This window comes from Pteropus medius, unplaced genomic scaffold, assembly GCF_902729225.1.
Source record: "Pteropus medius unplaced genomic scaffold, Ma_sr-lr_union100, whole genome shotgun sequence".
Taxonomy (NCBI): domain Eukaryota; kingdom Metazoa; phylum Chordata; class Mammalia; order Chiroptera; family Pteropodidae; genus Pteropus; species Pteropus medius.
In genome coordinates this window covers 627,213-651,405 of record NW_024343159.1, presented here as the reverse complement: position 1 = coordinate 651,405, position 24,193 = coordinate 627,213, and the positions used below count along the sequence as shown (strand labels likewise).

Genomic DNA, 24,193 nt, shown 5'->3' with positions numbered 1-24,193 from the left:
GGGACGGGAGGGAGGAAGTCTGTCCCTTGTTATGCTGTAGTTGGAAGGGTCAACTCACCTGTGACACTGAGTGTCACCGCCTCGCTGTGCTGGGCCCCCAGGCCGTTGTCGGCCTCGCAGGAGTAGTTTCCAGAATGTTCTTCAGTCACAGAGAGGTTGAGGGACGCGCCTCCTCCAGAGGGGGCCGGGCTGCTCCCCAGGGCGACGTCCCCGCGGTAAAACCGGTACAGGATGGGTGGCGAGCCTCTCGGCGCCTCGCAGCGGAGCTGCAGCACGTCCCCCGGCACGGCGCGGGCCCCGGGAGCCCCGAGGGTGAGCACGGGGCGCGACACGGGGACTGCGGGCAAAAATCAATCGATGCCAATGTCTATTTTTTTGCATTGAAAACAGCTTCTCATAAAAAAAGAAAGTCTACAAAGTTACACTGAGGAAAAATAAAAGGATTTCCCATTTCTTTTATTTTCGTATTCCAGAGATGACCTCTGCTGAGCATTTGGTGACTTTCTAGATCTTTTCTCTGCGTGCGCATACTCGCTCATCCACACAGACATACCCCCGCGTGCATGGGATCACAACCTACACACGACCGCCCGCTAGGGCTGCACCTCGGCCACACACCTGGCCCTCTTTCCACGTGACTGCTTAACGACCTGTCTCAAGCACTTACAAAAATCCACCTTATTGAGGTGTAATTCACATGCAATAAAACGCAACTCTTTTAAAATTACACTTTGATAACTGGGGTAAATCATTGCCTGATCACTTTATCAACCACAAAGCATTTCCTCGCACGGATTTATCATAATACATTCCAGCAGGCGCCCATTAGCGGATGCTGGGCGCTGCATTCTGACTTCACACAACGCTACCCTAAACGACCTGCATACGTATCGTCGCTCATTTGTGCACCCGTTTCTTGGAATAAATTCTTAGAAGCGGGCTTTCTGGGATGAGAGATATGGGCGTTTCAGGAAACGACACGTAAGATTCATCGTTGTTCAGAACGTCGGGACCTCCTCCCGCACGGATGGTGGGCTAGGCTTCCCGGTCACCTACAGCTGTCACCGCAGAACTCTGCCTCGGTGCTGTGTTCTCCCTTCCCGGTCTGAAGCCGAACATTCGCGCATGGTTTTACCCTATGTGACCCTACAGGATACGCGGGCACACAGCGACGTGAGCAAACGCGTTCACGTGCTGAGGGCTGGGAGTGAGCCTCAGGGCCTGGCCGAGGACTGCGGCCCGTGGATAAATGGCTCTGTGACAAGGACTGGGGTAGGACACTGGAGGTCCACACAGACTTCTGAAGGGGTCGGTGTGAGTCTGGGCCATGATGGGTGACTGCAAGGCTTACCGATGACCCAGAGGGACACGGCCTCGCTGCGCTGGGGGCCGAAGCCGTTGTCGGCGGTGCAGGAGTAGTTTGCAGAGTGCTCCTCCAGCAGAGCGAGGTGGAAGGATGCGCCTGCTCCGGACCGGGCCCAGCGGCTGGTCAGGGGGACATCCTCGCGGTAAAATATGTACTGGACCTGGGCCGAGCCTCTCTGGGCCTCGCAGTGAAGCGTCATCACGTCGCCCTCGAGAGCCCGGGCCCCAGGAGGGCTGAGGGTCAGGACAGGACGAGACACGGGAACTGAGGGACAGAAGAAATCTGTCGGCCGTCGCTTCTGCCACTTGCCCCTTCTGGCTGCTCCCCCCAGCCCCTCCCAGCCCAGGCCGGCCATTTCCTCCTCTCCTTCCTCATCCGCCCTCCGGCCCCTCCTCCTGCCCATTCCCCACGTGCCAGGGGAAGGGGCACCGTTCCCAGGGCTCCCAGGGAAGAAGTCCCTTGGCTGGGCCACCAGACACGCACCCTGCGGCGTCCCCTGGCCCGTCCCTTGCCTTTCGCCCTGGAAGAGCTGGCCCCGCCCAGCTGAGGAGGAGCGTCCTCCTGGCTGTGACCCGCCCTGCCTGTGTCCTGGACGGGAACTCTGCCTCTCCAGGCTTCTGCCCCAGGCCACTGACCTGCGTTTACTCCTCTCCACAGAGAGGCGGCAAAAGGACACATGCAGTGGGGGGCGCTGGGCTGCCCCGGGGGAGAGGGAACTTGGAGGTGGAGCGCATCTCTGAGGCTGGGGTGTTGGTGAGTGAGGGGCACAGCGACCGCAGTCCAGGGCCTACCTGTGACGGAGAGGAGCTCGGCCTTGCTGGGCTGGGCCCCCAGGCCATTGTCTGCGGTGCAGTGGTAGCGCCCAGAGTGCTCCGCTGTCAGAGAGACGCTGAAGGACCCGCCTCCCGAGGAAGTGGCCTCTATCTCCCCGATGAGGGCACCTTCGTGGAAAAACTGGTAGAGGATCGGGGCCGAGCCTCTCCGGGCCTCGCAGTGAAGCGTCATCAGGTCGCCCTTGAGAACCCGTGCCCGCCGAGGGCGGAGGGTCAGGACAGGACGAGACGCGGGAACTGAGGGAGAGAAATGGCCGGTCGGCAGTTGCTTCTGCCACTTCCTGTGGATTCCGGCCGGTGGTCGGTGACGTGCCCGGTCTGTCCCCCACTGTCCCTGGGACGGCCTGGCTGCCGCTCAGCTGCCGTCCCCTCTCTCCTCCCCAGGCCGGTCCTTTCCCTGGCCCCGCCCCCCTCTGTGGCACTCTTTAAGTGACCTCGCTCCCATTTTGCAGAGGAAGTAAAATGCTCAGGAAAGAAGTCGCTTGTTTTGCTGCCACCAGACCCGCACCTCCACCTTGTCCCCTCCCTCTGCCTTATTACTGTGGAAGGACTGTCCCCTGCCCGCTCTCTGGGGCTGGCCTCAGGGCTCTGCCCTTGACCCTTTTTCTTCTCAACTTCGCAGACGCAGCCAGGCCCCTCCCGCTGTCCCGCACTCTCTTCACGAGTCTGGCGACCCAGTGGCTGCTCAGGTGACGTGTGACGGACGCACCTTTCACGCTGATGCTCACGGGCGGGCTGAGAAAGGAGAGGCGGCCGGAGCGGGCCACACAGCGGTACTCCCCGGCGTGGCCGCCCGTCACCCTGGCGATCCTGAGCTCCGTGTCCCTCATGGCCTGAGGTTCCGCCGCTCCCGACCTGGACCTTCTGTGCCAGGAGATGCGCATGGGCTCCGGGATTCCGGTTGCCGAGCAGGTGAGCACCAGCTCCTGCCCTTCAAACACCAGCTCTGGCGCCGGGCGAGTGTGGATTTGGACGTTGGCGGCAACTCCTAAATGGACGGAGGTGACCTATGGCGCGGCCGCCCGCGGGGTGCTAACGGCCAGAGCAGGGTCACGGGGTGGGAGGGCCCACCCTGAGGGCCACTCGCAGGGAGCTGCCCCGGAGTAGGGCTGGGCCTGGCCTGGGGGAGGGAGCGACTGGGCCCTGGTGGGTCTGGAGGGCCCTCTGCCCCCGAACGCCCTGCGGCATCATCGTCTGGCACGAGGACAGAGGCAGACCTGCCCGCTCCCCCTGTGTCCTGCCTGTCCCCCGCTACGGCGCAGCCAGGCAGCCCGATTGTACCCAGCGCCCAACTGCGGTGTGGCCTGCGGGAGGGGGCGGGGCGGAGAAGGGGACAGGAGGACCTGGCATCTGAAGCACTTGTCCTGCAGCTGTGGCGACTTTGCCCCGTGGGCGCCCTCAGGCCCTTTCGCCTGCGGTTAGATGGCCCAGGACAGTTCCCCTAAGTGGGAGAATCCTTGGGGAAAGTGTCACAAGGCCCGGGGGGCCCTGGTTTTGTGACGGTTCAGGGCAGAGTGTGTCTGCGCCATGCTGGGGTCTCAAAGAATAGGGAAGGTCCCTGAGCCGGGTTGGGCCTGAGGTCGGGGCGCCACCACTTATGCTGAGGGGGATCCTATGCTAGAAATTGTTGAGCACCCCGCCACCTTCTCTAAATTGTCTCTCCCTCAACTGGTGAGCTAAGAAACACAGGCCAGCTGTGACGAGAAGCGAAGGCTAAGTCTGGGCAGGTTAGAAGAACGGCCATAGAGCCCCGTTTTGGCCTGGGGCGGGGAGCGGGCTGATGGACAGCGCCACCACTTGGCCCCCCGCCTCACTGAGGAGGGCATGCACCCCATCCCACTCGAGCGGCCTCCTACTCAGAGGAGCGTGTGCCTGGCGGTCCCCGGCCGGGCCCGGCTGCCTACGCCGCTTCGGGGACGCAGGGACTCGGGGAGGAGGGGCGGCAGGTGCAGCGCCGGCCCCGGGGGCGGCTGGCTGGGCCCACGCGTTGCCCTTCAGCTGTCTGGGTCTCACGCGCTCCTCTCCAGCCCAGGAGCGCTCTAGGAACCTGTCCCCTGGTGGAGCACGGTGCGCGCAGCCCGTCGGGGCTCGGCCTGGGGCCGCAGCGATGCCCACAGCCCCGCGGAGGGCCGCGCCCCGGGAGAGAGCCCTCGGCGGGAGGAGGGCGCGCTGCGTGTCACGACATCGGAAGAAAAGACAGGCCGCCCCCCACTCTCGCACTTTCTCGGTTCTGAGCACGTCTAACGTGTCCGCAGACTTGCAGCTCCCGCTCCCACAGGACGTGGCCCAGTCCCCAGGCCGGCACCCCCCGAGCCTCACTCTGCGCACGCGTGTGGAACGGCAGGCTGCCCTTCCTGGCCCTGCGGGTCACTGTCCCTGCCTGGCCCCAGGACCCGCTGACACTCACTCTGCACCAATATGTGAGATTCCCGGCTTCTCTTTGTGACATTTTGAGTCTCAGTCTCTGCCTGGCACCAGTAGGACCCCGAGTCTTCTCTCCACACAGCGAGGATCCGGAGCTCTGGGGACCAGCTCCAGCCCAACCGCAGGGGCTGGTCTTCTCTGAAGAAGTGGAAGCGGAGCCGGGTGTCCGGCCTCTGTGGAGAGAGCTGGGTCTCGCACGTCAGCGTCACTGGGCCCCCCTCGATGGGCTGGGCCGGGCTGGCCGTCAGCACGGGAAGCGGAAACAGCTCTGGAGAGGACGACAACAGTTCCCCGAGAGGTGAGCCCGGAGCTGCCCTGGAGGAGCACGAGCCACCCTCGGCCGCAGACGAGGACAGCGACACACCTTTGACCCTGCGTCCTGCAGCCCAGGGCACACGTGCACTTTCTCTCTCTGTCCCTCGCAGGCACATGCCCTGAGGTCCCTGAGGGCCGCCGGTGTCCGGGCCACCCTCTCTCCCTCTACAGCTCAGGGACCCTTTTGTTTTCACTGACCCGTCTCAAGAACAATGAGGGCTTCACCTTGGACCTGGATTTCCATGGTGTTCGAAGTGACAGAGCCAAAGGCCTCCCGCCGGGCAGTGCAGTGGTAGACGCCATTGTCCTTCTGGCCCGCTCCGTGAATGCAAAAGTCAGAGTCTCCCCCGAGCTCGGCCAGCACTTTGCCATTCCTGTACAGCGTCTTGGTGTGCAGCTCCAAGCCCTCCTTCCCCTGGCACCTCAGAGTCACGGTGTCCCCCTCGAAGACGGACAGCGGGGCCTGCAGGATCAGGGTGGCTGCAGGAGACAAGGGCCAGCCACTGTCTCAGGCCATCGCCCCGCCCCGTCATCGCTCAGGTGGGTTGTGTCGGGACGGGGACTGGGAAAAAGGGTTCGCCAGGTCACTGTCATTTTCCTTTTTCCTGCTTCCCAAGTGAACACACGCGCCTCGAGAACACTTGGAAAGAAGAAATGCAAATAAAAATGCAAATGAAACCTCTCGCCTCAGCCCCCGGCTGTGACATGCGCCTTCTTGGCTCTCTCCCCACGTGCGTGTGTGTGTGAGACTCGGTGCGTGTTTTGTCTTTTCGTGAGATCGGAATGGTATTTATCTTTTCGATAACTTGCTTTTCGCCTGCTATGTCATGAACAATGTTCTATGCCATCGATATCATTACTGGACCTGGAATTTCGAGGGCCACAGGTCCCCCTCCCCCAGTGGCAGTAACGTAATTTATTTAATGCATTTTCTTTCCTAGAGCATTTAAGTCCCTTCGGTCCTGGGTATGAATATCGAAGACTGTTTCAGCAGGTAAATTCTTAGGGGAGGACTTGGCGGGACAGAGAGGAAATGCTCTCTCTCATCTATAACGTGTCTGTCTATAACTATGAATAATCCTTATTCCGTTCTTTATTCCGAGGACTTTTTATAGGCTTCAAACTGCACAGAGATTCAGGAACCATTTAAATAAGTTGCTTCTCAAATTTCGTTTTCCCACGCGACTTATAAAGAACATGAATTTCAGGGGCTTATTGCTGTAGATTTTGATGCGGTAAATATGGAGTCATTTCTGGGCAACTGCATGGATTCTGAAGTTCTTACTGCTTTCCCTCCCTCTTACCTGTAGAAAAGTCCAAGTGCACAGGGCTGCTTGGGCGTGAGCCCCCGGCCTGGCACCTGTACTGTCCGGACTCCCAAACCACCCAGGTGCTGTCTGGGGTTTGTCTTGATGTTTCTTTGTCACGGTACAGGTGGAACCACGTCGTTTCCCCTGGTGACTCGAAGGGGGATACGTGGCAAGTCAGGGTCACCTCCTGTCCCTGGAAGGTGATGGGCCATGGTGGCTGGAGCGAAATCACGGCGTTGGGTGCAGTTTCTGAGGAGGAGAGCCAAAGGCGCCTGAGGCAGAGTCGCCTGCAGCCCTCGTGACCGGCGCCTGAGGCTCAGACCCGAGGACCTGGCTTCGGAGCAACCCTGCGGACCCCGGGAGGCCGCCGTGGCTGGAGGCTGCGCGTCCGGCGGGGCTGATCGCTCAGGTTTCAAGCGGACACAGCAGCAGGACGCGTGGCCAGATGTCCCCGGGGAACGGCCAGCTCACCCGTCACAGAACTGGAGCTTGGAGTCCCCCCCCCGCAACATTCACAGACTCGCACAAACTCCCCAGGGAGTTGTGAAGATCGGTCACACCTTCCTAAGAGGACAGAGAACCCTGGGGTGCGGGCGCTGAGGGAAGCCTGACAGATCGACCTGCCTGCCGCTTCCGTTTTTCAGACAGCGCCCCGAAAACGCCCGGAAAAGTCCCACCGGGGGTCATCGTCCGCGGTCCAGAGGCGACCTGGACAAGGATCCCCCGCCCTGGCAGCTGCTCTGGCGTGAGGGGAGAGGCTGTGGGGAGGGCTTGCTGTTCATGGGCCCTCAAACACCCACGATGCTGCGACCAGGGCAGTGGCGTTAAGTGTGGCAGTAAGAAAGGGTGTGGCACCTGTCACTGTCCCCTCCCTCAACTTTTCCTCTCAGGGCCCGGCTGCCGAATGTCCTCTCCACACTTCTCCCAGAGGATTTCACTCCTAAAGCTGCAGGGAATGCGGCACCCCTGCTGGTCTCCCCACAGCGCCCCGCTTTCAGAGGACAGGTGGCCGCCCCGGATCCCGCTCGGTCGCCGTGGGGCTGAAGACGGCGCGCACGGCTAACGGGGGGCCGTGCGCAACGGAAGGAAGTCGAGGGTCCAGCGAAGGCCGGGAGCTGTTTGCGCGTTTGCCACGTCTTCCGTGGAGGGTCAGAGGGTAAAATGAAGCTACCCTGCCCCTTAGGCAATGTCGATAGACCAGGTGACACTTTCATACTCCTCTGGCCTCGGCACGAAGAACAAGCTGCTAGGAGTCCTCGGGCAGCCTCTGCAAACGACTCGCATTTATTTGGGACACATTCTTATCCAGAGAGACACGGAGGCGAAAAAGGAGGACTCACCGAATTGTCCACTGACGGAAGCTGCAAAACAAACGAACAAACAAACACACAAACACAGAGCCGGAGGTGAGCGCAGTGTAAGGATTCTTTAGCGTTTCAAAGGTGGTGCCTGTTTTGTTCCATTCATTTATTTTTTTCTTTTATTAAACATTATTTAAAAAATATTGATAGTCACTTGTCAAATGTCTATATACGCTAAGCATTGTGCTTGGACTTCTAATATGAATAAAAAAATGCTTTCTGCCAGCAAGAAGTTGAGTGATGGGGAAATCAGGACCATGGAGCAAAATAATGTCATTCTAATGCATGGTGACAGTGAGACGACGGACATGCGTGTGGGGTGGGCCGAGGGCGGAAGGGGTCCCCGCCACAGAGTGCGGTGTGCGTCCCTGAGTTTGTGGCAAAGAGGGTGGGTGGGTTACGGACGGTACTTGAAGGGAGTTACACGTGAGGAAATTGTGGATGGGGACGTGAGACTCAGCCGGGTGAAGGCGTTTGCGAGCGGCCAGAGGCGACGGGGAGGGCAATCAAGGCGAAGAGGACACAGCGGCGAAGAAATGGCGCTGGTGTTCACGAGCGGAGGGGGTTCTGAAAGGGAGGGACTGGGGGGGGACAATGGGACTGGAGCGGCGTGCAGGGCCCCGGCCACGGGTAGTGAGCAGCTCAGATTTCATTAAATAAAAGCAATGGGAAGCCATGGAATGGTTTCAAGTAAGAGAGTGACAAGGTTAGACTCTGTAACACACAGGGCACCCCTGGCAGCGGGCAGACTTCAGTGAGACCAGACGTGAGGTGGAGAGGCTGGGAGGCCAGGCACAGAGACGTCCGGTCAAGATACTGGGGGCAGGTGAGCGTGTGCTCGTCGCCTCCCACGACCACCTCCAAATCACAGCTAAATTATACAACCACCCTGGAGGAGCATCCGGACCCTAGCTGAACAGAAATCCTATAACTAAGGACACTCGGAAGAAGCCACGTTGAGACTGGTGGGAGGGGCGGAGATGCTTAAGGGGTCAGTCCCACACCCGCATGTAGCGGTTGAGAATCGGGGGGACTATCTTAGCAGCACATGGCCCTCTGTAGGAGCGAGGGGCGCCAGCCCTATTTTGGGCTCCCCTGCCCAGAGTACTAGTGCTGGAAAGAGGAACTCACACAACATCTGGCTGTGAAAAACTCCAGCAGCGGATCAGTCTGGGCGAGACTGAGGTGGCCATAGACACAGGTATCCTCTTAACAAGCTCCACACAGACTCACTCACTCACAAACACCCACTCTGAGCTCCAAAAAAGGGACAGCAGCTTGATGAGCACCAGGGACACATGCAGAAGAATTGGATTGTCTGGCTTCAGGGAGAGTGCTGGACGGATAGCTCCCTCCAGGACAGAAGTGCTGGCAGAAGCCACTGTTCCTTAGTTGAGCCCACCCCCTACCTGGTGTGCAGAGCCAGGCAAGCACCAAAGCTGAGTTGCCATCAACCCAGCTAACACCGCCTGCAACACTCTGGTGATTTCCTGAGACCCCACCCCACCCGACCCACACACCGCCCGAACCTCTTTCCACAGCTGTTCTTCACGAGCAGCTGCCCTTGGCCTGTGCCGGCCACTTTCCTAAAATCTCTCAAAGATCTGCAAACCCCAAACAAGCAGTGTCTGGCTTCACCGAACCCTGTACTTCTCGCTAAGCAGCCCCAGCCTGGCACTGGTGGCAGCCATCTTCGGTTCTCAGCATAGCTTCTCCCGGGCACCTCCAAACCCAGCACAGGCAGCTACCAACCACAGATTAATTGCTTTGTAGCTCCTACCAGGTGGCCCCAGGCAGGGCACAGGCAGCAGCTGACCTGGGCATGCACCAGAGCCCCTCCCAAGAAGCCCCAGAACCAACACACCCAGCGGTCAGCTTTAGACCACACTACAGCACCACCCAAACATCGCCACAAAAAACACACCCACGGGGCAGACTGGCAGGCACCAGAGCCCTGCTAAAGTGACTCCCGCTCTGTGGGGTCAGCCCCTGCACAGCAGCAACTCCACTGTTGTCACGGCCGGTCCTCACGACCAGTCAGCCTGAGGGTCAGTCCCTCCCACTGATGGGCCAACAGTAATCAAGGCTCAACCACAACAGGAAGGCACACACAACCCACGCAAGGGACACACCTGGCTCAGGCGACGAGGGAGATGGTGCCACTGGGCCCCATAGGACACCTGCTACATAAAGCCATTCTACTAAGACCGGGAGACAGAGCAGCTCTGCCTGATACATAGAAACACACACAGGGAGACAAAGAAACAGGCCCCAAATGAAAGAACAGAACGAAGCTCCAGAAAAAGAACTAAACAAAGTGGAGACGAGCCGTCTGCCCGATGCCGAGTTCAAAACACTGTGTATGAGGAGGCTCAAGGAATTTAGGGGAAGAATAGATGAACTCAGTGAGAACTTGAACGGAGAGACAGAAAACATAAAAGGAATGAGTCAGAAATGAAGACTACATTAGAGGGAGTCAGCAGTAGATTAGATGAAGCAGAGGATTGAACCAGCGATTAGGAAGATAACGTAGCAGAAAACACCCACTGACAATAGCAGAAAGAAAAAAGAATCCAAAAAATGAGGATAGTTTAAGGGGCCTCTGGACAACATTGAGTGCACCAACATTCGCATCACAGAGGCACCAGAAGGAGAAGAGAGAGAGTGAGGAACTGAAAATCTATTCAAAGAAATAATGATGAAAAACTGTCCTGACTTGCTGAAGGAAATAGACACACAAGCCCAGGAAGCAGAGTCCAAAACAAGGTGAACCCAAAGAGGCCCGCACCAGGACACATCACAATTAAAACCCCAAAGGTTAAAGACAAAGAGAGAATCTTAAAAGCAGCAAGAGAAAAGCAGGTAGTTACTTACAAGAGAGCTCCCATAAAACTGTCAGCTGATTTCTCAACAGAAACTTTGCAGGCCGGAAGGGATTGGCCAGAAATAGTCAACGTGATGAAAAGCAAGGACCTAAAACCAAGATGACCTTACCCGGCAAAGCCGTCATTTAGAATCGAAGGAGAGATAAAGAGCTTCGCGGACAAGAAAAAGGTGAGGGAGTTCATCATTATCAAACCTGCATTACGAGAATTGTTAAAGGGGCTTCTTTAAGAAGAAGAAAAAATGTGAGTAAGAACAAGGCAATACTACATATCTAGGAATAATTACTTTTAATGTAAGTGGATTAAATCATCCAATTGAAAGAGACAGAGTGGCTGAATGGAGAAGAAAATAAGACCCATACATGCATGTGCTGCCTACAGGAGAACCGCTTCAGATCGAAAGACACACAAACCGAAAGTAAAGGGATGAAAAAAGATATTTCATGCAAATGGAAATGATCAAATAGAAAAGCTAGGGTAGCAACACTCACACCAGACAAAACTGACTTTAAAGGGAAGGCTATACCAAGAAGCAAAGAAGGACATTTCATAATCATAAAGGAATCAGTGTAACAAGAAAATATAACCCGTGCAAATATTTATACACCCAATATAGGAGCACCTAAATATATAAAGCCAACATCGATGGACATAAAGGAAGAGATCAACAGTAGCACAGTAATGGTAGGGGACTTTAATTCCCCACTGACACCGATACATAGATCATCCAGAAAGAAAATCAATAAGGAAACAGTGGACTTGAACAACACACTACAAAGCAAACAGTCTAAATGTCTGATATGCCTGCCTAACAAACACACTACTCTATTTTAGCAGAATACATATTCTTTTTGAGTGAACTTGAAACATTCTCCTGGATAGACTATATGTTAGGTCACAAAACAAAGCTTGACAAAAGCTGTCGTCATGTCAAATACATTTTCCAACTACAATAGTATAAAACTAGAGATCCATAACAGGATAAAAACTGGAAAATTCACAAATAAGTGCAGATTAAGTGACATGCTCCCGAGCAACCGATGGGTCAAAGAAGAACTCAGAAGTCAGAAAACATCTCGAGAGAAATGAAAATGAAAACACAACATACTAAAACTTATGGAATATAGTGAAAACAATTCTAAGAGGGAGTTAATGATGAAAAATGCCTACATTAAGACAAAAGAAAGCTCTCAAATAAACTTTACGTCTCACGGGAGTAGGAAAAAAATGCAAAGTTAGCAGAAGGAAGGAAATAATAAAGATGATAGCAGAAAAATACAAACAGAAAAAACAATAAAAAAAATCAACAAAACTAAGAGCTGGTTTTTTAAAAAGATGAAGCTGACAGGCCTTTAGCTAGGATTAGAAAAAAAGAGAAACAACTTGTATCAAATCAGAAATGAAAGAGGAGACATTACGACTAACAGCACAGAAATACAAGCGATCGAAGAGGCTACTGTGAATGTTGTACACCAACGGACTGGGTGACTTCGAAGAAACTGACAAATTTCTAGAAGCATACAAGCTACCGAGACTGGATCATGAAGAAACAGAAAATCCAAGCAGACCAATAGCAAGTAAGGAGGTTGAATGGTTACTCAAAAACGTTCCAACGCAGCAGAGCCTCGGAGCAGGTGGCTTTACTGGTGCTCCCTGACAAACTTTAAAGAAGGCTGAACTCCAAGCCTGCTCAAAAAAAAAAAAAAAAAAAAAAAAAGGAGGGACGCTTAAACTCATTTTCAAGGCCAGCACTACCCTGATACCGAAACCAAACAAGAACAAGAAAACCAAACAAAACCACGAAAAAAAACAATTACAGGTCGATATCCCCAAAGAGGACAGATGCGAAAATCCTCAACAAAACACTAGCAAACAATTCAACAGTACACGGAAAGGACCGTACGCCATTCAATGGGAGCTGTTCAATGTGACAAGCCACATTAACTGAAAGATGAAAATCATATGATCGTCTCCATAGACGCATTAAGGCATTTGGCAAAATTCAACACACTTTCATGATAAATGTTCTCAACAAATTCAGTATTGAAAGAAATTATCTCAACATAGTAAAGGCCATACATGAGAAGCCCACAGCTGCCATCTTTCTCAGTGGCAAAAAGCTGAAGCATTTCCCTCCAAGATTGGGAGCAAGGCGAGGGTGCTCACTCCGGCCACTTCTCTTCAGCATAGTATGGCAAGGCCTCGCCAGAGTAATGAATAAAAAAAGAAAGAAAGAGAAAGAACGACATCCAAATCAGAATGAAAGAAGTAAAATTGTCTCTGTTTGCAGACTGTTTGATCTTATATAAAGAAACCCTAAAGACTCCACCAAATAGTTGTCGAAACTAACAGATGAATTCAGTAAAGCTGCAGGATATGAAATCGATGTACGAAGACTAGTTGCATCTCTGTCCACTAATAATGGACTATTTGAAAAAGAAATTAAGAAAACATATCCCACTTAGAACAGCAGCGAAAAGAATAAAATACTTAGAAATACATTTACCCCAGGCAGTGAACAATCTCTAAACTGAAAAATACAAAACATTGTTGAAAGGAGTTGAGGCCGCAAACGAATAGAAAGATATCTCAGGCTCCTGGTTTGGGAGAATTAATATTATCTACATGTTCATATTACGCAAAGTGATCTATAGAACCAGTGTAAACCTTATTAAAATTCCAAGGGCATTTTTCACAGAGATAGGAAAAAAAACAACCATAAAATTCAAATGGAGCCGCAAAAGACCCCGAAAAGCCAAAGCAGTCTCGAGCAGGAAGGACGAAACCGGAGGCCTCACGCTTCCTGAGTTCGAATCCCACGCGAAGCTGTGGGAATCGAGAATGTGGCACCAGCAGGAAAACAGAGTCTAGAGGCGGGGACCTGCGGGGCCACTGGTCTTCACCGGGAGCCCGGGAGGCACGGAGATGGGCAAAGGACGGTCTCGTCCCAAAGCGGCGTTGGGCGAACTGAATATCCGCATAAGGAAAACTAAAATCGGACCTTTATATCACATCGTGTACAAAAATCAAGTCGAAATGGATGAATGCCTCAAATGTGGGACCGAAACTTTAAAACCCCGGGAAGGAAACGGAAAGAGCCTCGTGGCACTGGGCCAGGACGTCATTTTTTGGATTAAATCCCCAAAGCACGGGAAACAAATACGAACATAAGCAAGCGAGACTGAATCAAAATAAAAAGCTTCTGCACAGCAAAGAACACAATCAACAGTTGGAAGAGGTAACCCGTGGAATCGGAGAAAATATTCGCACACCACACGTACAATAAGAGGTTGATATCTGAAATCCGTGAGGGACGCTAACAAATAAGCAGCAAGAAAACAAATGACCCAATCGAAAGCAGGTAAGGACACAGATATTCTCCGCAGAAGACACACAGCTGGCCAACAGGTGCATGAAAAGATGCCCAGCATCACCAATCACCAGGGAGATGCAAATCAACGCAGTGGCCAGGTGTCGCCCCCCGCCTGTCAGCACGGCCATCACCAGAAAGACGAGAGAGAGCAAGCGGGGGTGAGGACGTGAAGAGAGAAGCCTCGTGCAGCGCAGATGGGGCTGCAAACCGGTGCAGCCTCTACAAGAAACGGTCTGGAGGTCGCCCCCCCAAATTTAAAATAAAGCTGGCAACCGGACTTCTTGACGGAATCCCCACGGCCACGCTCATGGCAGAAAGCACGGATGATGAAGACGAGGCCTGTGAGCGTGACGGAATGTCGTTTGGCCCCAAGAAAGAGGGGACACTGTCTCTGTGACCGCAAGGACGAGCCGGAGGACCTCATGCTGCATGAGGAGGGCCAGACACACGCACACAGACCTGCCTGAGCTCGCTTACACGGGAAGCCCAGAAAAGCTGGTCACAGAGAAGCGAAACGGTGTTTGCCAGCGGGAACGGGGAGAAGCTGCTCCAAGAAAACGCACTTTCGGTTGTAAGACGGACACGTCCTGGGGGTGGGATGCACGGCATGGTGACTGCAGGCGGGGACGGTGCCACCTGGCACCTGCTGCGAGTAGACCCCGGGAGTGAGTCCTCAGCACACACGCACGCAGGGCATCACTGACGCGGCAGAACGGTCGACGAGCCTGACCGAGGCGGTCACTTCACAGTGTCCACACATCAAAACTCCATCCCGTGCGCCCTGAATGCTACCTTTTTTTAAATTGTTGTTAATTATAGTTCAAAACTCTGGAGGAGGAACACTTGCTTGTGCTTGAGGTTTCCCTTTGCCTCGCCTGCTCCCCCGGCCCGGTTCGTGCCCCCCGCAACCCCCCGACCCCGCGACCTCCTCCGCCTGCCAGGCCCCGCTGCGGCTGGCGTTCGTGGGCCCGAGGCGCCTGGCCCGCGCGCGTCCCCACGCCCGGGACCAGGACCCGGGCCTGCGAGACGAGGACAGGGCGCCTCTCCTGTGCAGAGACGTCCTAACTCCGTGTAAATGAGTGGACACGACGCGTTTTCTGGATTCCACAGAGTGTCAGGCGTTGGGGCGACACCGCACACAGCCTCGCCACCTGTCGGCCGTGGGAGCCGCATCCCTGAGCTGCGGGGAGGCCTGAGAACACGGGTCCTCGGCAGGGAAGACTCCCGGCTCCCGCGGGGGACACGGAGCTGCCCTCGCCCCGCCCAGGGCCGGTGTGGAACCCTTTACTCACCCAGGGCCAGCAGCGACACCCACAGCAGCATGAAGACCCGGCCTGTCCAGGGCTGAGGCTGAGGGAGACGTTGCGTTGGGAACAACGGGCTGGGACCTGACCCTACAGAGGTGCACTGTGGCACCAGCCCCCAGGAACACTGCTGAGAAATCGTTTTTTCGGAGAACAGGATGCATTACTGAATTAGAAAAAAGGAAGTGGAAACACTTATTTTTAACAACTAATCAAAGTTTCCTACCCTATGATCACGGTGAGAAAATGTTAGGGTTTTGACAAAGCCTGTACCCTCGGCTGCGCACCCCTATGACTGGGGAACCACCGCAGGGAAACTATGTAAAGATGGCCCTAAAAAAACCTTCATTGTGGCATCTGTCACAATGGCCCCAAACCGAAAGCGACAGGAAGGACCACGGGTATGGCACGGCCCCGGGGATGCGTGGCGCGGCCGCCCGCGCGCGTGTGAAGCCAGGGTCGCCCCAATTCGCGGGACGGGGGAGAAGCGCGGGCAGACTGGGATCTGGGGACTCATCCACTGGGATGGGCGCGACGGATGAGAATGTGGCGTTTAGGGACGGGTACAATAAGGGCACATTTTTTCTTCCCCTCAGAAATACACCAAAAATAGCGGTGAGCTTTGAAGAACTACGAATGGAAAAAGACATTTGATCTTGTTTTTCTATACTGTTTTTTTTAAAAAAATACCATGTGAGTGCATTGCTTTTATAACTATTTAAAAGTCCAGTTTCCATCCTGTCATCCTGTCCCACAAAGACCCCTGAGTCATCAGCCGTATGAGGAAGCCAGTTTCTTTTGTCCAAACAGTCCCCCTGCCCTTTCTTTCTGGGACTTCTGATTTCCTGTCTACAAAAGCGCATCGCCTGAAACACGTTATGTCCCACCCGCTTTGTGGCACCCAGGACAGGAAAAGCTCAGAGGGGCGAACAGGGGTTACCCTGCCGGGGCCGGCAGGAGCACCTCGCAGAGGGCGAGGAGCCTTCACAGCTTCGGCCGACTCTGGAGCACGTTGAATGCGTTTGTTTTCAGCTCTTTGCGAGGAGAAGGCCCAGCTCGTCGGGTCTGCATGCTCTCGGTTTACAAGGTCCTGCTGAACTATCTCCCAGAACTATCTCCAGCGCTGATTCACGTCATGTCAACCAGCGCGTGCATTCCCAAGGCTCTGACGCCCTTGCAGGCTGGGCGTGGTAGACGTCTCAATTCCCTCGGATTCTCAGTGGGGTTTCAATTCTCACGTCCTTGGTGGATTATGCAATTGGGCATCATTCCACATTTTAATTGGTGATTTAGATATTCTTTGCTTATGGGAAATGTCTGTTCAAATTGTTCCCCATTTTTCTATTGTCTTTTAGTCTTTCTCATCCTGTTTTGTGGTTGAACTCTGGGTACAGATCCTTCTTCGGATGTATTTTGCAAATGTCTCCCCCAATCTGCGGTTTGCCTCTGTGCCTTTTGGTGAGCAGTCATTCTAACTGGGATGTAGTCCAGTTTACGTTTTTTCTTTGCAGTTAGAGCCGTTTCCGTTTCTTTTAAGAAATTTTGTCTACTCCAAAGTCATGAAAGTATTCTCCTAAGTTATTTTCTGTAAGATTTATTTTACCTTAATTTCTCTCAATATCATTGGAATTGATTTTTGTGTATAAACAAGGGCTTATGCTCACTTTTAATGCACACACGGACAGCCCATCTACGCAGCCCTAACGGCTACTGAAAACCCATTCATTCCACAGTATAGTGCAATTTCACTTTTTTCGTAGAACAAAATGCTTCTGGAGACTTTTCTCTGTTCCATTAGTCTATAAATTTAAAAATCGGCTTGTTGATTCATACTCCCATTCTCTCAAAAACATAACGAAACAAAAGCAAAAACCAATCCTAGCTGGATTTTTAATTAGAATTGCATTGAATCTGTCAGTTAATTTGTATAAATTAATATGGATTGAATCCTCCAACCTATAAACATGAAATATCTCCCTATTTATTTAGGTCAGCTTTAAAATCTCTCAGTAATTTTCTGTAGCTTCTTTTTGTAAAAGTTACATCTTTTGTTAGTTTTATTCTTAGGTATTTGACATATTTTTTATGCTATTTTAAGTTAAATTATTAATTTTTAAATGTTTATTGTTGGCATGTAGCTTTTTTAAAAATTTTCTGTTAATTACTGAGAGAATTATTTTAAAATTTCCACTATAATCATGAATTTGTCTACTTCCTCTTTTACTTTTGACAAAAATTTTTCTTCGGTTTATATTCTGAAGTAATCGCATGAGCTACATGCACACTTGTTATCTTTTCCTGCTGGTTTCGCACACACTTGCCATCATTTAAAATCTTTTAATTTCCGTACGTTTCTTGTCTGAAGCCACCATGGCAGGGTCCCGTCCACATCTGGGCCTGAATTAGAGGGTTGGGCATTGCCTTTTGAATCTGAATCTGACGCTGTGATTGAAAGAGTTTTGGGAGTTTGGGGAGGTTTAGAGGTTTGGGGGGTGAGGGTGTTTTTTTTTTTTTTATGATATGACATTTGTGGCCAGGGGTGGGCTGTCCCCCGAGACGGCGGACAGCAATTCTGCTCATCCCTGTCTGTGCATGCTGCCCTTTCCATCAAGAAGTGAAGCCCACCTCCTCCACCCTCGAGCCCAGCTGGCCTTGTGGCTTGCTTCGACCGACAGAGGTGGCAAGAGGAAAGCTGTGTGGACTTTGAGGCTGGCCCTCAAGAGGCCTGGCGCTGTCTGTTCCCCCAGAGCCTCGTCTGAGTGCCCTGCTGGAGCGGGTGCCTCAGCCCGTGTTCCCTCCGCCCTGGGTAAGGGACCAGGCACGTGCACTAAGCCACCCTGAATGCCGTGGTAGAAGCGGTTGCATAGGTGGCCACCGCCTCGGCCAGGCGCCTGGCGGGTCACAGATGACATGGTCATGGGCACTTTAAGCCATAGGTTTTGAGATGATCAGATTTTTTTTCTTGTTTTCTAATGTATAAATTTCTGCTTTTCTTACCTGTGTTTTTGCTTGTTTTTTTGTAAGTTATCGAAGTGAGCGGGTCTGTCTTCTCATTTTTTTTCCACGCAGTAACAGGAATGTTCAAAGCTGTGAATTTTCTCCTGTGCCTGAGCCACGTTCTGTGGCTCTCAGGCAGTCTTCACTAGGATACAGGCAGAAGAATTACTCGTTTTTATGCTTGAATTCCATGCTGGTGACATTCCGATTACAGGCGACCTCTGCGTGAGAGTCGTAGGGTCCTCGCTGTGTACTGACCGAAGGACGGGGTACGGAACGATCGGGGGATGTGAATGAGACTCAGGAGTCTCGCTCCGGGGCGCTCCCGCACCGCCTCTGCCGCGTTCTCCCTCTTGCGGGTGAAGAGGAGGGCGTCTGGGGTTGAAGTTGAGCCTGCATCGCACAGGCTTGTGTGTGGTGACTCAGCGCGACAGCGTCTGCACCCGCAGAACCAGCGCCGCCTGCCATCTCTTCCTACGCCCGCACAGTGCTCCGCTCGGCCCCGGGTGTCCGGCCTCGCAGGGTTCGGTGGGCCCCAGAACACTCTGCAGCCTCCATGCTCCCCAGTCTCGCCTCCCAGGAAAGGGTCACTGGGCGGGCGCGTCGGGGCTTTGCCACCTGCTGTCGGAGAGCTCGGAGCCCTTCCGAAAGGCGTGCGTGAGCATCTATGTCCGCCGTCAGCTCCTCCATTCCCCCGGTTTGGTTTGAATTTGAGTTCTGGTCTCACCGCGGTTAGAAGCTGTTCTTAGTCGTTTGTGAGCTGGGGATGCGGCTTTCCGCTCTGGGGGTGCGGTCCTGGAACTGTGTCCGGGGGCAGGCTCCAGCCATCACGCGCGTCAAGTGTGTGAACCTGCTCTCCAGGACCGTGGGCTGTGGCTGCAGCCTCCGTGCGCTCTCTCTGCCTTGCCCAGCTCACTGGTGTTTCATGAAAAAGAGCTTGTACACTTGTCTGATGCCACAATTTCTGTGTCTGACACCCAGAGGACACTGCCAGATCATCTGCCAAGCAGGGCTCCTGCTCAAGGTCCCACAGAACTACATATATGTGCATACTTTTAAAAGCTGCTGGCCTGAGGGTCTGGCTGACGAACAGATTAAATCTAGGTTCTGAGATTCTCCCCTTAGGGACAGTGACAGACAGGTGTTGGCACAACCTCAACTACTGGAAGCTGTTAAAAACTAATAGGCTGCTTGAAAAGCATGAAGGTTTGAGAGATGCCAGGGCCAGGGCAGGAGCGTCAGGCCAGGCTGCCCTCCCACGCGAGGCCCATCCGCCAGCACTGGGAAGGAAGCGTGGCTGCTTCATCTCTCTGTGGCAATGACAGAGAAATAGAGGAGTATGTTCCAAATAAAAGAACAAGACGCAAACCTCAGAGAAAATCTTAACGAATGGCAATCATATCAATCCTCTTTTCCCATAAAAATGATGTAAAACTAGAAATTACACGAAGAAAATGGAATAATTCTCCAATATGTTACGACTCAACAACATGCTGCCGAACAACCAATGGGTCAAAAAAGAAATCAAAAGACAAATAAAAATGACCTTGAGCAACGTCCACGCTGTTTTCAGTAGTCACTGCACCCAGTTACGTCCGGAGGGCACGGACTCCCAGGCAGACGTGAGTAGGTTCTGGAATGCGCAGCATGGTCGCTGTACTCAACAATACTGTGCTGAATGCTTGGAAGTCGCTAAGAGAGTAAATCTTAAACGCTCTCACCGCCAACGCCACGGCCACCGCCACCACAACAGAATGAATATTATGTGAGGCGAGGGATGTATTAACTAACTTAACTGCGACAATCATTTCGCAATATATATGTGTGTCAAATCATCACGCTGTACTTCGATACACACGATGTTATATGCTAATTATATCACAACGAACCTGAGAAAAATAGGAGAAACTCCCTTGAGACAAGTGACATTGGAAATATAACACACCCAAATTTGTGGGATGCATCACAAGCAGTTCTAAGAGGGAAGTTCATAGACAAAATGCCTGCCTCAAAAAACAAGAAGTCTCAAGAAACAGCTTAAGTTCACACCTTATGGAACTCGAAAAAGAACAAATAAAGCCTGAAGTTAGAATCAAGGAAATAAAAGTTGGGGTAGAAATAAATGAAATAGAGAGTAAAAAGCTAACAGATCAATGAAACGAAGAGTCAGTTCTTTGAAAAAATAAACACAATTGACAAGCCTTAAGCTAGACTTAATGAGAAGAAGCATGAAAGCATCCGAATTGAAAAAGAGGAAGTACAGCTGTCTGTTTGCGGGTGATATGATCTTATATAGAAAAAACCCTAACGACTCCACCAGAAGCTGGAGAACTGCTTGTGATGCATCCCACGAATTTGGGTGTGTTAGAATAAACCAGCTCAGTAAATTTACAGAATACCAAACCAGGACATTAAAATCTGTTGCATTTCTACACTCTAATAACAAATGATCAAAAAGAGAACTAAAGAAAAACAATCCCATTTTCAATTGCAGCAAAAGAGTAAAATACATAGAAACAAATTTAACCAAAGGGGTGAAAGATCTGTATATCGAAAACTACAAGACATTCGTGAAAGAAATTGAAGTAAACACTAACAAATGGAATGCTATTTCATGCTCATGGGCTGGAAGAATCAATAGTGTTAAAATGTCCATACTACTCAAAGCAATCTACAGGCTCACTGAAATCCCTATTAAAATTCCAACAGCATTTTTCAAAGAAATAAAACAACGAATCCTAAAATTTGCAGGGAACCATCAAAGACGTTGAGTAGCTGAAACAATCTTGACAAAGAACAAAGCTGGAGGCATCACGCTCCCGGATTCCAAACTATATTTCAAAACTATAGCAGTTAAAACACCATGGCATTAGGTGCCGGTGAAGACGGCGGAGCAGGTAAACACCGTGACTGCCACCTCTCGTGTCCACATCACAACTACAACTAAACTACAGAACAACAATCACTGGCAATCACCCGAAGTCTAGCTGAACGGAAGTCCTACAACTAAGTACATACAGAAGAAGCCACCTCAAGACTGGTAGAAGGATGGAGATGCAGAACGGACTGGTCCACACCCACGTGCGGTGGATAAAAATCAGGAGGGATATCTCAGCTGCGGAGGTCCCTCTGAAGGAGTGAGGGGTCCCGGACCCACACGGAGCTCCCCAGTCCAGGGTTCCAGTGCCAGGCATTGAAGTCTCTATAACTCTGGCTGTGAAAACCAGTGGAGACAGTGGCTGAGTGACATAGAGGCCAGCTGGAATCCCAGGCGTCCTCTTAAAGGGCCCACACATGGACTTACCACTGACGGACTTGCTCGCTCCGAGCTCCAGCGCCAGGGCAGCAGCTTGAAAGATGCCAGAGACACACAGGGAGGAACTGAGTTGTCTGGCTTTAGGACGAGGGCTGGAGAGGCAGCTTTCTCCCAGACAGAAGTACTGGCTAAAGCCACTGTTCCTTCGTCGAGCCCTCCCCTGCCTGGCTTGCAACCCAGGCAGTGCCATAGCTGAGTCCGCAACAGTCAAGCTAACTCTGCCTCACCCAGGTGATTCCCTGAGGCCCCGCCCCTCCCAATGCGCAGGCCTGTCAAAGCCTCGTACAAATGGCCTTAGTTCATGCTATGGACTTTCTTAAAACCTCTTAAAGATTCACAAACCTCAAACAAGCAGCACCAGGCCTTGGCATGCCCCGCACCTCTTACTGAGCAGCCCCAAGCCCGGCCCTAGTGGCAGCCGGCCTCTGTTTGCAGCTTAGCCTCTCTCAGGTGCCTCTAAGCCCAGCATGAGTGTCAATTGTCTGCGGATCATTTTGCAGCTCATACCAGGAGGCCCCAGGCAGGGTGCATGCTGCAGCTGACCTTGGCCTGCACCAGAGCACCACCCAACCACCTCTACAAATGACACACCCACAGGGCAGTCTCTGCAGGCACCAGAGCCCTGCTAAAGTGAATCCGGCTCCGTAGGGTCAGCCCCTGAACAACAGGTCCTCCACTAGGAGGAGTCAGGGCCAATCCTCATAGCCAATCAGCCTGAGGGTCAATCCTCCCATTGGAAACAGGTGCAAACAGCAACCAAGACTCAACTACAACAGGAGGGCACACACAACCCACTCAAGGGACACATCTGGCACACCTGACTCAGGTGACCAGGGGACTGCTCCATGGGGCCCCACAGGACACCTACTGTATAAGCTCACTTTACCAGGACCGGGAGACGTAGCAGCCCTACCCAATACGTAGAAACAAACACAGGAAGGCAGCCAAAACGGGCAGGCAAAGAAACATCCTAAATGAAAGGACAGAATAAAGCTCTAGAAAAAGAACTAAACAAAATGGAGACAAGCAAACTACCAGACGCAGAGTTCAAAACACTGGTTATAAAGATGCTCAGTGATCTCAGTGAGAACTTCAACAAAGAGACAGGAAACATAAACATGGAGGCTTGAAAAGCACGAAGGTTTGAGAGATGCCAGGGCCAGGGCGGGAGCGTCAGGCCAGGCTGCCCTCCCACGCGAGGCCCATCCGCCAGCACTGGGAAGGAAGCGTGGCTGCTTCATCTCTCTGTGGCAACGACAGAGAAATAGAGGAGTATGTTCCAAATAAAAGAACAAGACGCAAACCTCAGAGAAAACCTTAACGAATGGCAATCCTATCAATCATGAGAGAGCGAGCAAGGCACTGAGGACCTAGTAAAAGAAATAATGACTGAAAACTTCCCTAACCTGCTGAAGGAAACAGACATACCACCCTAGGAAGCGCAGAATCCCTAACAAGATGAGCCGAAAAAGGCCCGCGCCAAGACACATCATAATTAAAATCCCAAAAGTTAAAGACAGAAAGAGAACCTTAAAAGTAGCAAGAGAAAAGCAGTTCGTTCCCTACAAGGGCGCGCTCCTAAGACTCCCAGCTGAGAGTCTTATTCATTCTTATTTGTTCTGGTGAGAGGATAGATTCCAGTGGTCAGAAGGCAATGTTTGAGAGTGCCACCCGTTCTCAAAACTGAAAAGTCACCAACTCTGTTCAACTTGGAGGCTGTAGCCATGTTTTCCTGAGTCTCTGCTTGCCGCCCCAACGGACCACAGGGACCCCCAGCAGCTCTCCAGAAGGCATCGTACTGTGTGTCCTACGCACCTGCAGCTTCAAGAAATAACATCAAGAGGAAAAGGACAGCCTTGCAAACGCGAGCTCCTCAAGAGTGGCGACGGCGCTCCGGCTCCCTCGTAATTTCCCCAACGTGGCCAGATGTCACATACCTCCAACATTAGACAAAAGAGGGCCGGGGGCCGAACTCCGTGGAGAACTGCGTTGTGTGGGTGAGCTTTCCATTCCCTGGTTTTTAATTTCCATTTCCTGATTTACTGATGCGTGAAGGTGAGAATCGTCCAACTGATGACGAAACAGAACAAGAACGCGGGGCAGGCGGCGAGGGCTTTGCGGGCTGGAGGCTGGCTGTCGGCGAGGACAGCTGCGGAAGCTACTAGAGACCAGGCGAACATCACGATCACCACCAAAGCCGGGCTATGCGGTTTATCGGTCCTAGCTCAGCCAAAAGCACCAGCCGGCCACCAGCACTGCCGGCCCCTGTGAAGGGAAGTATGCAGTAACTCAGCGTGCAGAGGCTCTGAAAAAAGGACGTTTCCTCCAGGAAGTTTCGAGTTGAGGATGATGGTAACTGCCCCAAACCAAATGATGACCAACATTTCTGCCAACCGGGGCCCTCCGTCTTTTTCACTGTCAGCATTAAATGTCACACAAAGGATCAAAGGGCCCCATAAATCCCAATCTCTCAAAAAGTATTACTTTTTCTTGGGTACAAAACGTGTGTGAACTTTTGGCCAACAGCTTTTAGATCACACGTGATGGTGTTCCGTAGAGCTGTCAAACTCCTGACTGCGAGACCTCGCAGGAATGCTGATTTCTCCTTCCACGGGGATGTCTTGTGAATGGATGTATCTGAAAGGCCTGCAAACGGGGCCCGGGCGATGCTGCCCCCAGGTCTCCTAGAGACTCCACCGCCTCCCCCAT

General features: G+C 52.5%; 2 protein-coding genes across 2 annotated transcripts in view; both read right to left on the bottom strand.

Moving 5' to 3' along the window:
- The window catches only part of FCRL5 (Fc receptor like 5), a 37,708-nt gene extending 14,415 nt beyond the window's left edge, over positions 1–23,293 (bottom strand). The window contains exons 1-9 of the mRNA XM_039867281.1: positions 21,473–23,293; positions 7,589–7,609; positions 6,243–6,497; positions 5,164–5,418; positions 4,607–4,891; positions 2,909–3,187; positions 2,158–2,436; positions 1,352–1,630; positions 59–337 (exon numbers count right to left, since the gene is read on the bottom strand). Of these exons, the coding sequence (XP_039723215.1) occupies positions 59–337; positions 1,352–1,630; positions 2,158–2,436; positions 2,909–3,187; positions 4,607–4,891; positions 5,164–5,418; positions 6,243–6,497; positions 7,589–7,609; positions 21,473–21,674 (2,134 nt within the window). The 5' untranslated portion in view covers positions 21,675–23,293. The remainder of the gene's footprint in view (positions 1–58; positions 338–1,351; positions 1,631–2,157; positions 2,437–2,908; positions 3,188–4,606; positions 4,892–5,163; positions 5,419–6,242; positions 6,498–7,588; positions 7,610–21,472) is intronic.
- Positions 7,381–24,193, bottom strand: LOC120606106 (protein YIPF6). The gene is given in 8 exon segments (XM_039867237.1): positions 7,381–7,609; positions 23,300–23,678; positions 23,681–23,802; positions 23,804–23,960; positions 23,963–24,039; positions 24,041–24,113; positions 24,116–24,139; positions 24,142–24,193. Coding segments are annotated over 7 exon segments (660 nt in total). The 3' UTR covers positions 7,381–7,609; positions 23,300–23,523.